This window comes from Hydractinia symbiolongicarpus, chromosome 10 (assembly GCF_029227915.1).
Source record: "Hydractinia symbiolongicarpus strain clone_291-10 chromosome 10, HSymV2.1, whole genome shotgun sequence".
NCBI classification, from domain to species: domain Eukaryota; kingdom Metazoa; phylum Cnidaria; class Hydrozoa; order Anthoathecata; family Hydractiniidae; genus Hydractinia; species Hydractinia symbiolongicarpus.
Window position 1 is genome coordinate 23,921,266 of NC_079884.1, and position 13,675 is coordinate 23,934,940.

Sequence of the window (13,675 nt, forward strand, 5' to 3'; positions counted from 1 at the left end):
AACCCACTTTGTTTAATTTGTTAATAAATTTGCCGATCCAGTTAGTGTATTATGAAACAGGAGTAAAATCTTACACGCTTTATTTTAAAGAGATCTCTGTTATTATTAATGACACGATCTTTTTACAAACAACTTATTCATAAGAAACTGAACTGAATTTAAAAAAATTATTAAGCTACTTCAGTTTTTGTCAAAGATAAACACAAGGAAGCAACAAAACCAATGTTTTTGATGCGAAAATAGAAATAAATACGCTTTGAAAAGTAGAGAAGCAGAACTCTAAAAAAAGAAAACTACATCAAATTATTTGGTGGAAGGTGTGTAAGAGGGTTGTATGAAAATAGACAGTTTCACGGTGAATTAATTTATTATAACCAAAAGTATATTATTGATTTGAATGGTGGATCGATATACTTTGTAAAAAGGAAGACTTCGGCGCAAATCTTTATTTTTGTTGACACTTGATGACATTTTGAGACTAAACCTTGTTCTTAAGTTGTCCAACTTGGGCTTACTGTTCTTATAAAGTGTGTTCTTATAAAAAAAAAATATAAGCCACTCCTCACCAAGGATTAAAGGTATAAAAAGGAAAATAACTCGAGAAAACTCGGTTGACGAAAATAAATTTTCGCCTCATTTTAATTTCGAAGTTTTAAGGACCAGACGCGAAATTTTCTTATCATGAAAATTTCCATGCTAAAAGAAGCCTATCTTATATTTTTTGTGATAATCATTACACGGGAAAATGAAGGTGAGAGATCTCGGCAAACCTAGTCGGTCCTTTCCATGTAACAACCCTGTAGTAAATCGATTAATTGTGCAATTGTACCAAAACTATTTCTTTTTTCAGTTTTTGTTTTACTTCAGTCATTACACACACAATTTCGATTCAAATTTTGCCAGGAATGTTGAAGCAAAAATAAAATTTTAAAGGTTTTTACTTATATTCAATTTTATTTCCACTGGTTTGCACAAAAAACGTATAATGGCATCCCAAAAATAATTACGTCAGACATGCTGCAAAACCAAAGTGCACGGGAAAATTTCTAAACGAAAACATCACAAAGTTTGGGCATAAGTCCTTCCAGAAGTTTCAACCATGCTGCACGACTCCTCTCCTATTCGTGCGAATGAACAAGAAAACATCCTTCAAAAACATTGGGAATATAGAAGGTTTACGCAATCATGTACTACTATATGAATTGACATGCGAGTAAACAATCCATAATGACAAAAATAATATTAACAATAGGTTATATTTCAGCTCCATTTTATATGCAAATGACTTTTCTTTTAAAATAGTGTGAAATACAAGTATACGAATACTGAGTATAAAAATGTGCTAACTATTAATAGTTATAAAACTGAGAATAAGCTAAATATGAGATCATAGCTATGAACAGACGACAATTACAGGACTAAGCTTAAGCGAAACAATACGTTAGTAACCTTTAGACTTTTATCATTACAGGAAAGCTAAAATCATTTAGTGCCATCATTTAACTTCAATACAACAATCTTAAGGCAAATATATGTGGTTGTCGAGGCACTAGTATTTAGATACTTAGGTTTTTTGTAAAAATGCGTCGGAGCGTAACGTTAAATTGGATCACAGATAAAGAAATAAAATAATCAAAGAAAAAGTACAGAACATTAATAAAGGTGCTAGAAATATAAAATATACATTTATGTGAAAAGCAGCAACCTCGTCCCCATCCGTCAAGTAAACGTTAACGGCTTTGACATAGGCAACAAACCCTGGGGACGAGGATGGAAAAGCAGATAATTCCCAGCAGTAAATATACACCATAACAACTAAAAAATAAATATCAGAATATTTAATAATATTTTTTGACTCAGTATGGAAAATCATTTTGAAGGGTGTAAAAGCCAGTATAAATAGGTAGCAGGAAGCTCAGTAGAAAATTGTGTAATAATGTAACATGGTGAAATAATATCAATAATATAATATATAGTCTATGTGTGAATTATAACAAGTAAGATATTCCCGATATCCTATCCCAAGTGTTCTTTCAGCGTACTAAAAACTCTTTCACCCAGTTGTCTGTTCTTTTTACCGCGCCGTTTTCTAACAATTCGCTTTGAACTTTCTCTATGCCAACAAACCCTTTCCGTCTTTTTCATTATCGGCACCGGTTTTTTTAGTGTATTTTTCCGTAAGTAATATGTCCTTCCCCTGTTGTCTGCCCTTGTCTCGACGCTTGAGAACTTTAAGGAAGTCTCTTTCTTCAGAGATATATCCATTATCAAATAAATAATTTGTAAGATATGATACAGAAAGTAAAGTGGCAAACGACATTGACATGGCCAAAATACGGAACGGAAAATATTGACGACCATTTTGATAATATGGAAACTTAAACAGGGGGGGTAAACCAATCAATTCTTCCCCTCCTGATACCCGCAATAATAAACCAATCACATACGCACAAATAGAACCATAGGTGTTCACAAAAGGTATATGTACAGCTCCAACAAGTTGTGGGAATAATATAACAAAGACCAGATCAGAGCACAAACGGAATAGATCATATATACTCTTTACTGTGAGACCAACGCAAGTTGCTATAAAACCCACTACAACAATACCAATTCGAATCACCCAAATGATTTCCTTTGCTGATGCCTATGGAAGAAATAAACATCTCAAAAGTTATTGATTTTAAAGATGAGTAAAGCAATGATATGGAAACATAACATGGTTTCTCATCTGTAAATCTTAGCAATGCCACATAGACTCAAAGAAATAAAAAAAAGCTTGAATGTCTAACCCTTAAGTTTTAATAAGAAACATGTGAGATATTTATTTCTGTGTATTAAGACATTGCGCATAACTAATTATAAGCTACAAGATTTTTGTCAAAAAGAACAGCACACCACTTACTTTCGGCCTAAATATCAGCTTGTATATATTATGCCCAAACATTGAACTAGCCGACAAAACTGATGAATCGGCAGATGACATCACTGCAGCGGAGACAGCTCCTAAACCAATAAAAGACACCCAACCAGGTGTTGCGTATTGGAGTACCATGGGAAGAACTAAACGAGTATCTTTTATTGTTCCGTTTTCAACTAGATTTGAAGACGGCTCAGTCATGTTTGTCCAATCTATAAAAAATAATAAATATTGTTAAAAACAGCCCCCGTAGTTTTGTACAACATTTTTTCAAATATCGCTGCGTTTCTTTTGTTTCTCGCTATCTCGAAAAAAGCTTTAGCATCCTCGGGCATGTTTTTGATACGTCTTAGAGTCAAAATACAAATTTAGACGAATTTTATTTGGAAAGTGTAATGTTAAAACCCATGAATAATTGCCTAGTGGTAGAATTTGTATTTTTAGTGCACCTCGTTATCGTTCGAAATCTTGCCTGCCTTACGCAAACCAACTATGCTGGAACAGTTTAAATCAATTTCTAGGTCATATTTCAATGGTAAATGCGCTAGAAAACACCGTATAAGTCACTGCCAATAAGAAAGTGCACTCAAATATGTATTATAATACCCGTATACATTTGTCTGTCTGTCACGCAAAATGGTAGTTTAGCTGCGCGAGTAGCAAGACGCACGCAATGCGGTATAAAAAGGACGGGCGAACCCGTGGATTTTCCATGGGCTAACGACTAGTCTTATTAAAAATCCCGTTGTGTTTTATTAAGGTATCTCACCCATTGATTTTGCTCCTGCACCGATCAATACTGCTGGAATAGCCATCAAAAAGCATCCGAATGCCCCTACAAAGGAGAGAATTTGAGCTCGTCTTGGAGATTTTGATGAGAGGACCCTTTGAAAATATACTTGCCACGGAATACCACCGCAAATCTAAATGAAATACATGGCGATTATTGTAAGATGATGTCCATGCTTTTTATCTGTCCACATAGTAAATTAACGTGCTGAAGGTAAATAAATAGGAAAATATACTGGTACCAATAAAGCAGCGTAATCTATCCAAAGTCCCCATTCAGCTCCACTGACTGATCCTAACCACAGATCTCTTGTCTCGGTAATTGGAGCAACGAAGGAGCGGGTCAAGGTGAAAGGAACAGTAAGCCACAATCCAATTCCAATGCAGATTAATTGTAAGACATCCGTGTAGGCTACAGAGTACAAACCACCAAAGAATGTATATCCAACTGCAATACACGTAGATATCACGACTGAAAGATTCATATCTAGATGAAGGATAACTGCCAATGTTGCCCCCAGAGCAGAAAGGATAGATGCAGACCAAAATGATTCACCAAGAAAAGCAGGTATGTACAGGAAGGCACCCATTACTTTACCATACTTGTGTTGTAGAGGATCTAGCATAGTGACATATTTGGCTTCCCTCATTGGTTTAGCAAATAACAGTCCACCTACGTAAACACATGTTTATTAATTTAACATCTACTCATTCTACATTCAGTTAGATTTAAGTATGATTGTTGTACCTATTGCTAAGCTTGTTGCATACCCCCATGGGGCCTGCGCCCATACTAATCCAGATTTGTAAACTGATTCAGCGGTGCCGTTGATGTAACCACCACCAACCCATGTAGCTGAAACAAAAATGGAATTTTGCAATATTAGTATAGCTTTTTTACAAGTAAGATGAACATATAATCTATTAGGTTGCCGATATCGAGTGTGATTTATATAAAGCGATGTTACTTAGATTTAGTTTCTCAAAATCTTTTGATCTTCGATGTAAAATGTAGATTAGTCTCAGATGTTGATAAATTGTGGAAATAAAGTTAGTTCGACGAGGAAAACACAAGAATGACTCATGATCTGCGTTAAGTAGCAGTATAATATAAAAAAATATATACGTCGAAAATATGTCGAAGAAATACCTAATATATGCGTCGTCTGATTGTGTATTTGTGACCAAAGTTCGATGAATATTGGGCGGTGAACTTGGTCCATAATCTACGTATATTTGACACAGAATATGCTTCGAGCTGCTAACAGTGTTAATAGCGGTAGTGCGGAAAAATTTCAGTTCTGGTGGAATTTAGAAAAACTGATTGGACTGTAGAAATGTTTTAATTTTAATAAAGTTTTCCTTTGTAATAGAATTTAAAACTTCAAATATAGAATCGCTTAAACTCTTATTAAAGATTTGTATTCGATGAAACATTTTGCATCAATGTGAGCCACTTAAGTATGCCAGTTTTTTTGCACAATCAAAATAATAGGGAAGATACCAATCTGTGTTTGTCTAAACTCTTTATCCTTACTTGGAAAGAAAAACGCCTATAACATCATACTTTACAAAAAAGGAAAACGTTACCTGTCATGGTGAAACATCCAATCACGGCGCCGATATCTCTTCCAGCGAGAATAACTTCATTAGTCTGCTGTTCCACCGAACCATCTCTCTTTGGCTTTTTATTTTTTTTGCGAGCTGCGAATATCCCAACGCCCAAAATAGCCAAGTAAAATATAATAATGCTAATTAGACCAGCAACATTCACGTCTGTCATTTTAATTACCTGTAAAACAGTTTATAATTAGTAATGTAATGATAGGGAACTAGCCGGAATTCCATAAATAACCCACGGGTTCACCCGTCATTTATATATCGCATGTATTGTATCTGTAGCTAACCCATGGATGAAAACACAGGTTCCTAATCAGCAAAATAATAGACGATACGGGGAACGCTGGATAAAGTTGTGCACAGCCATTTTTAACACAAATAATATTGGATCCCACCAGTTTTAGGTTGGGTTGCTTGGAATACAAATTAAAAGTGCGATTCGTATGGTAAGTTAAGTTATCCCAACTGAACCAACTATTTTGACATTTCCAATTCGCACATGTTTTCATATGCATGCTGCGCCCACGATCACATCATTACAAAAGACAGGTTTGCTCTGTGAATATTGTTTTTAAAAAGATTTAAAAAAACACTAAAGTAGAAGGTCATATATAAATAACTTTTACTGTTTGAACGTATTCTTTTAACCTTGTCTGTAAATATTTAGATATCTGTTTTAATTATTTTTTTAAGTTAGGATCGGGGATTCGTCAACACTGAAAAAGAAAAAAACACGGAAAAAACAATCCATAAAAGGGGTTTGGGGAGGGGGGAGTGGAGCAATTATATAGTACGCTAGAAAAGTGAGTGTTATAATTACGAATAAAGCGACTTAATAATATATGGACGAAACTTTTAGGTTTTTCTGCTCAATTTCTTCTCTTTTCAATTCGGGCACCTTTCATGACATATCCTAACTGCTTCTCTCATATTTACTTGTTGAATTCTATATACGAAGATATTTGTCAAACTTATTTGAAACAGGACTAAATTTAGTCATGTTTTAAATAAGTTTGACTAGATTTTTTTACCTGGTTAATTAAATTGTTTTCTTTTCCAGACTCTTGTGCACACTAAAATAGGACTGCTAGAGACACGCTCAAATAATGACTGTATCGATAAATACTCGCATAGGTTCTTTTAAAAGATCGATTCCGTTTCTTATAAGTAGCTACCCTTTGTGTAGCTTATAATACACTTAGATGTGGTTTATCCTCGACATTATATAAAGGAAAATATTACAAAACAAATAGAAGAAAAAAGAGAAGGAGAAATATGTTATTTTACAGAAATTTTACTTTCGTAATGTAATACAACACTTCTGTTTATTATTTACACAGGATGGCCTTTTTAAGATGTGTTCGTACGGTCTTTAATGAGACTCATGCGAAGAGGATTTTAGCAAATGTAAAATCTCCGTTGAAGCTACGAGAGCCTTGTAAACACAGCAACCGTTTAACCGAACAATTGCTTAAGACATCGAACCTAGTTCCAATATTCCAATATTTTCTAGTCTCAGTCATGACTCGTTTGGGTTTAGAATTCACGACATCCGCGAATACTCTGCCACAATACTATCAGTCGATATAATTTCTATTGACTTACTTTTATCAACAAGCCTCTAAAGAAAGTCAAAAATTATTGTGAAGTGATATCAGTATGCTCTTATGTAAAATGGATATTAACAAAGTAACTAGCTCTTTTATTCCCGGCAGTAGGCTAGTTTCCCAGAGAAAAAGATAATTTTTTCCCGAACATTTTCAAATGCAACTACAGTGGACTCTCGATATAACAAACCCCTGATATAGTGAACATCTCGATGTAACGAACCAATTCCCCAAGGGGTCCATTCCCCTTGGATTCTATGGATTTAGAATCCTTAAGCCTTAAGAATCCTCAATATGACCTCCTAATTTAACGAACCAAATTTTTCGTTCCCCGAACTCACAAAACCTTGATAACAAACTCAAATTACTATATGCTACAGACAGTAATAAAAACATGTGATTCAGAAAATTTCTACTCACGTGATAACAAACAATTCAGCTTGCATAAGATCTTGTAGCTCACATTCAAAGCTATATTGATAAAATTGTGAGCACAACAAAACAACAACGCTTATGAAGACATTGCACTGCATCATGTGAACAAATATTCAAACGTCTCTTTTTGAACAGGATCCTAGATAAAATGAGGAATTTAAAGCACTTTTTGTTCAAAAGGGTTGCAAGTTTTACCGATTTAGGCAACAATTTTATAATCTTTATATTTTTTTTTTCATTTTCAAGAACTCTGTGTTATAAAAACTTTTCATACAAGCGTTGTTTATTTTTAGATGATTTTAACAGACCTTTGGTTTGGCCAAGAGTTTAGAAATGTGGTTTTAGCAAATTTTGTTTGTTCTGGGAAAGCTTGATCATATTGTCGCTGAAATGTTTGAAGAGAGTTATTATATGCCTTATCAACACAAGATTATAGATTACTTAAAATATTTAATAGATTCATCATTGATCAACGATTTTGTTTATTGATAAAATGAGTTGTTTATACAAACATTTTTATGTTTATATAAAAATTTTTAAAATGTTTTTAAAACTTAGAACACTTAAAATTAAAAAAAAGAACATAAACATTTGTTCGAAATGATAAAAAAGGACGAAGCGAAAAATATGAAGTATAATCATTAAATTAATAGATAAAACAAATTAAACAAAAAACTAACAAAAAAGTTGAATGTTAATGGAATTAAGATTGAGCAAAACTCTCTGATACCTCATCAGCTTAACGATTTTTTTGTTCAAGTGGGCTCAAATCCTGCATCTTAGATCGAACCCAGCAAAATAAGTTTTAGATCTTTTCTTAAATGTTAATAACACACAAATGGGAAATGATGAACTATGATACATTCACTCCATTAGTTTTATTGCAAAAACTGAATGTGCTAAATGTATACCAGCTAAACATTTATCAGACTCTTATTGTTATGTTCATACTTGAGAACAATCTGATACCAAGAGTATTTGAAACAATATTTTGGAAGATACACCATAAGTATCCTTCCCGACTTTTACGTAACAGCTTCTTTCAACCCAGAAGTAGCTATGTAATCGCTAAGTTCTCTATTATTAGTTGAGAAACTAAACTATGGAAAAAATCCCTTGAAAACGACGTGGAAACTGTTTCAACACTTACCCAATTTAAACGAAAACTAAAACAAAAATTAAACTACTGACAATGAACTACATATTTTTTGGATAAAAAAATAAGTAAAATTACACGACATCCGTATCTTCTTTGCTAAGCTTCCATAGAAGGTTTAGGGGCTTGGTGATAAGACTACTGCAGTCTTCTTTTTGCTCCTGCCATTTTTAACTACTCTGGCTGCACGGAAGGATATGGAATTACATAACTAGTTTCTACAATATAACAGCTACAGTTTTGTATTCATTTTTATGGAGAATTGTAAATTCTTTAACAAGAAATAACAAGAAAAAATATTATGAAGATTTTTATTTCTTTGTAAAACAGAGCTGGTCTGTCGCATGCTAAGCCAATTTGTATCAAACTATCTTTTTCATTTCAGGGTGTACACTCAATATTAACTCTTTTTTTCCTGACAATTTCTTCCCCTTTTCAGCTATTTTATTCGAGAATTTTACACTATTGGAACCGTGGATTACTTTAGAAATCTAAATTTTAATAACAAACATACGATAGAACTGATTAGTTAAAAATTAATGCTTTTTCTTTTAAAACATTTCCTAAAATTCCTGACATTTCATAAAAGACTGAATCATTTTCTGACATTTCGCTTATATTTTCAATTGACAATTCCTGACAAAATGGACACCCTTTTTCACATTTCGTTTAAGGTGCTTAAAATCGAGGGGAAAATAAAAGTTGGCTATGGCGAAAACAAAAATTGTGAGAGTTTAGGTGTAAAACTAACATTAACCTACGGAGAAAGCGCTCACTAAATCACGTTTTTGAATTTTTCTGTGTTATATTCCATAAAGTAGTCTTCTAGATCAGGTAAAAATACCGTCATTAGAGACTGCACGTTCATGTATAAACGGCATTCTAACAGCACGGCAATTCCTAAGCAGTATATCCTGAGGTATACTGAGGCCAGGCGGCTAATAGACCTTTCCCGAATTTCCTAATTATGTCAAACTCAATTAAAGAGGTCGATACTCCTTAGAAAAAGGTAAAACAAAATTATTTCTGTTCCTTGGTCAAACCCTTCGTATAGCCGAGCTTACTAAGAGTAGCCTCGTTTTTAAAAGAATTATTTTCTTCAAATTCGACCAGAATATTGCTCTACAAACTTCAGTTTTGTCATGATAATTTGATATTCTATCTGAATATCCTTATTTAAAGAGCATAGAACCATTATAAAATTTTGGATGACGTATAATTATTATAATTTATAAAATTCGAGAAAAGTGTATTTCAACGTTTTCCACAAAAATATACAGCTGCGCCAATTTATATATATATTGTTCCGTTGGAACTTAAATGCATATAATTTACATGCAGAGGACTTATAATTCTAGGTTATGTCGTAAGATACTTTGCTTAAAATATGCTTATGGTTAACGACATGAGCACTTTCCTTTTCTTTGAAATGAATTATTCCGGCATGTTGGAAAATGCGACAAACACATTTTAAACGTTATTATCCTTTAAATTTGCCGGAGCAGAACCTTTTGACAAGTTGATTTTACCCTTATTTCAAAAATTGCCGTGGTATATAATTTTGCATTTACTTGTAAAGACGTCAAATAAAAACTCAATATGAGCATATGTTAGAGATTGGTCTTGACATAACCGATTACGAACATAAATAAATGCCGTGCAAGCATAAATAAAGACTTCCCTTTCTGAATAAAACTTGTTTTTCAATTTCGCGAAAAAGCCATTTTTAACTAAGGATTTTCAAGTGGAAAACGATTAAAGATAAATGTACAAAAGCTTTCGAGCAAAAAAACCCTCTAAAGATGATTTATTACTGCGAATTACTAAAAATAAATTACAGTTTTAGCTTCAGGCTGACTTTTTTCCTACGAGAATTAATTGCGTGAACCAGTCAATAGTAATTTATTTTTGACACAAGCTGGTATGAATTCAATTACGTAAAATTCGCAAAAAAATTTGCATAACGTACAGTGGGATAAATATATTACACCGCTATAGTGTGTTCCCCTTGATATGGTCAGTAAAAATGTCAAGACAAAAGTTGTCTTCACAAGAATATAGAAATTGAGGTCACTTCTGCTATATTAAAAAAACCCAACTTCGTTCGTGTGCTAAAACCTAAAATTAATCAGTCACCCACATATTCCTGTCAATATAAACTTCATTAAATTTTAAATTAATATATTTGCACATAAGAATTTAAAAAACACGCAATCAAGTTGATTGTGAATACACACATACGTTTTGGAGAATAAACAGTCTGCGAAGACATTTCAAAAATACACTATACATTCTTATCACGTCATAAAAACACGTCTCCTATTCCTAGAATGAGTCTGCTTAGCATAAACTAGAGAGTTGAAATTCAGTCGAAGCATGTATTCATTTTCCACCTCCGAAACCACCAAAGCCCATCAATGCTGCAACATCGTTATCTTCGTATTCTTTTAAAGATTCTTCATGTTTTCTTTTACGATCAGCTTTAGCATTTCGTCGTCGTTGTTTAATTCTCTCGTCCTAACAAAAGTAGCGGGAAGAATTAAAATCCAGGACTATACAGGTTGTTTAAAAAATCTTGGCAAAAAATTACTAGTTTCTAATCCCACAGAAACACTGTGAAAGAAACCTACGCGAAAAATTTAACATTTTTTTGCCAGGCAGCCAGCCAGGCAGCCAGCAAACAAACTGACTGAATTCCGAGTTTAGGTGTTAAACACACATTTTTTATAATCCACCCAGCTTTTAACCTACTGGTTGAGTTGCTTAAAAATTTCCTCTAAATACACCTTTTCCGAATTAGTTTTCTTTGATGAACCATTGTTATTTTTCTTCTCATAAATGTGATTATGAAATCTTCAGATTCACATGTTAAGACAGGCTTTTTAATTTTGTGCTAATAGACCTCTACTTAAAACCGAGGCTTATTATTAGTACAGGTCAAAAATTAAGAAGACTTTGACCGTAACATTAATAGCAACAAAACAGCATGTTCACATTTTAGATTAAATTTATATACACACAAATTCAATGATGCTAAAAATCCATAATTATAAAAAAAACATTTAATTCGGGAAATGTGTATTGTTAAAAAAAAAGTTACTTCACAGTTGCTTAGCATAAAATCTGTAGTTTTGAAGATTGCCGTAAAAGTTCCTGTTAATAAAAGATATGCGTATATACCAAGAAAAAAAGTGAAACAAACCTCATCCTCCAGTTCTTTTATTCTAGCATCAAAATCGTAATCTTTCTTTTTTTCTTCTTCTTCCTTTTTCTTTTTATTTAATGCAAATCTATTTTTAACTTGGTCCAGAGTAGACCTTTCTACTTTCATCGACATTCCCATATTACGCTGATGTTTTTTACCATTGATGTGGTCAAGAAAGTTTATTGAGTCTTTAACAACACAGTCACACACATTACAGTAATATCCACCTTGCTCTTGCAATGGCGTAGTTTTTGTTATCACTTGCGATTTACCAAGTCTGGAAGATAAATCAACTTGATAGTCTCTAGCTTTTAGTTTCTCTCTTTTTACAACTTCTTCATCATCTTTTGAAATATAATCATCATTTAACAATGCCAAATCCTCCTCTAATCGCTTTTTCGCTTTCTCTTCATACTCACTTGCATCCCAAGTTCTTCGAAAATGGTCCCCAACTGCTTTTGTTTCATCAGTATTAGATTTTTTGCTGCTACTAGCCATATTTTATATGCACCGGAAAGCACTACAAAACACTACAAATAAAAAAATCTTAACACATGATAATATGAGGGTGGCCAGCAAAATTTTTAAATGAAATTCCAGGAGTTTTCCAGGAATTGGGAACATATTTAGGCATTTTTCCAGGTCAAAATCAAATTTTTCCAGGACATTTTTGCTCTCAAAAAACATTTTTACATTAGAACTGATAATGATAACACATTTCTATGTAAAATATAACTGTCAAAACTAAGTCAAACAAATGAAAAAAATTGATGGGACAAACAAAAATATGAACCAATGTTGAATGTTATGTTTTTAGCAGCAACGATAAAAATTGTTTAACTGTCACCAACTTAAACGAAGCATGGAACTTATTTAAATATGATATAAATTTTAATATAAATTTTAAAAAGTTTTTGAAACAAAGTGAGTTCTAGGTCTATTACCTTAGTTTGAATTCTAAACTCAAATTTTTTCTAATTCCCATTTTTGCTAATTTTCTGTTCATAGTCTGCTATTTGATTCTTATTTTCTTTTCTTTCTTTTTTTCTAACATTCTCATAATTTTATATATATTATTTAAAACAAAAAAAAATTTTTGGCTCTTTGTTTACTTTGTTCATTTTTGTTTTTAACGGGTCACTCATTGATAACAGTGCAGATATATTATATCATACTGAAGATGTAAACCAGTATAAATATGATTAATAATATTCAAATATAGCTAAAGTAATGAGCAATACAAATACCATGTCATTAATTCTGCTTTTCTTAAAAGTTAAACAAACATAGACAAAAATTTACAAATAAATTTGATAAATAGGGATTAGTAGTACGGTTAGAGAGCGTTTGACTGATGTCCAAGTGGTTGTGGGTTTGATCCCCACATAAGGCTGTCGTTCCTGTAGCTTAAATGGGAGCTTTAAAGACTCCAGAACTGTCTTTGTGAACCGCTCTTGAAAATAATTGAAAGAGTGTATTGCTCGAAACTGGTTAGATTGATCACATAAAATATAAATTAACATATAATATTTCTTTAAATTATTGTCATAAGTCTCTTTTTCTTAAATATATAACAAAATATTTCAATCGTGGCTACCCCAGCAAGCGATTCTGTTTTTAAATTACGTAATAGGTGAAGTTGCAATAATTCCATCGCATATTATTATTTTGAAAAATAAACATAAAGAGCTTAAAAATAGCATCATCATTCATCATTCTCGGCTTAACGTCCTTTTTCGTAACATCCGTAACGTAGTATAGCTACATATATAATATTACATTGCTTTACACTGAGCTGAATGTTATATCTTGATATCTGAGTCATAATTATTTAGCTAGTCATTATGCACACAACAATCCAGGTCAAAACATCTCTAATCATGCAACAAGGAAGTCCCTAACTGCTTTAAAAAACGCATTCGCTGATCTGGTCTTGCACCGAG

At 32.7% G+C, this 13,675-nt stretch overlaps 2 protein-coding genes across 4 annotated transcripts; both read right to left on the reverse strand.

Annotated features, from left to right (window-relative positions):
• Positions 1–1,177: 1,177 nt before the first annotated feature.
• On the reverse strand, positions 1,178–9,987 carry LOC130662380 (high-affinity choline transporter 1-like). 3 transcript variants are annotated; one of them, XM_057461235.1, is made up of 7 exons: positions 7,357–9,987; positions 5,300–5,501; positions 4,458–4,565; positions 3,952–4,382; positions 3,690–3,843; positions 2,906–3,132; positions 1,178–2,647 (listed from the first exon to the last, which is right to left on the reverse strand). In XM_057461235.1, exons 2-7 carry the CDS (start codon positions 5,490–5,492, stop codon positions 2,114–2,116), a joined length of 1,647 nt encoding a protein of 548 aa, XP_057317218.1. In that variant the 5' UTR covers positions 5,493–5,501; positions 7,357–9,987; the 3' UTR covers positions 1,178–2,113. The 3 variants fall into 3 exon arrangements, with proteins under 3 accessions (XP_057317218.1, XP_057317217.1, XP_057317219.1); XM_057461234.1 differs by lacking the exon at positions 7,357–9,987 and adding an exon at positions 6,361–6,555; XM_057461236.1 differs by lacking the exon at positions 7,357–9,987 and adding an exon at positions 4,860–4,935 and having other exon boundaries at positions 5,300–5,435.
• Positions 9,988–10,741: 754 nt separating this feature from the next.
• On the reverse strand, positions 10,742–12,400 carry LOC130662381 (zinc finger matrin-type protein 2-like). The gene is made up of 2 exons (XM_057461237.1): positions 11,730–12,400; positions 10,742–11,044 (listed from the first exon to the last, which is right to left on the reverse strand). Exons 1-2 carry the CDS (start codon positions 12,228–12,230, stop codon positions 10,910–10,912), a joined length of 636 nt encoding a protein of 211 aa, XP_057317220.1. The 5' UTR covers positions 12,231–12,400; the 3' UTR covers positions 10,742–10,909.
• Positions 12,401–13,675: the final 1,275 nt, after the last annotated feature.

Bases quoted from the DNA above. Each gene is read 5' to 3' on its own strand.
- LOC130662381 (XM_057461237.1), bottom strand. From the start codon at position 12,230: ATGGCTAGTAGCAGCAAAAAATCTAATACTGATGAAACAAAAGCAGTT. The intron at 11,045-11,729 runs GTTTGTTTCACT...TACTTTTGTTAG, and splicing joins TAAAAGAACTGGAGGATGAG to GACGAGAGAATTAAACAACG.
- LOC130662380 (XM_057461235.1), bottom strand. From the start codon at position 5,492: ATGACAGACGTGAATGTTGCTGGTCTAATTAGCATTATTATATTTTAC. The intron at 3,844-3,951 runs GTACCAGTATAT...TATTTCATTTAG, and splicing joins TAGATTACGCTGCTTTATTG to ATTTGCGGTGGTATTCCGTG. The intron at 2,648-2,905 runs GTAAGTGGTGTG...TTTCTTCCATAG, and splicing joins AGCTGATATTTAGGCCGAAA to GCATCAGCAAAGGAAATCAT.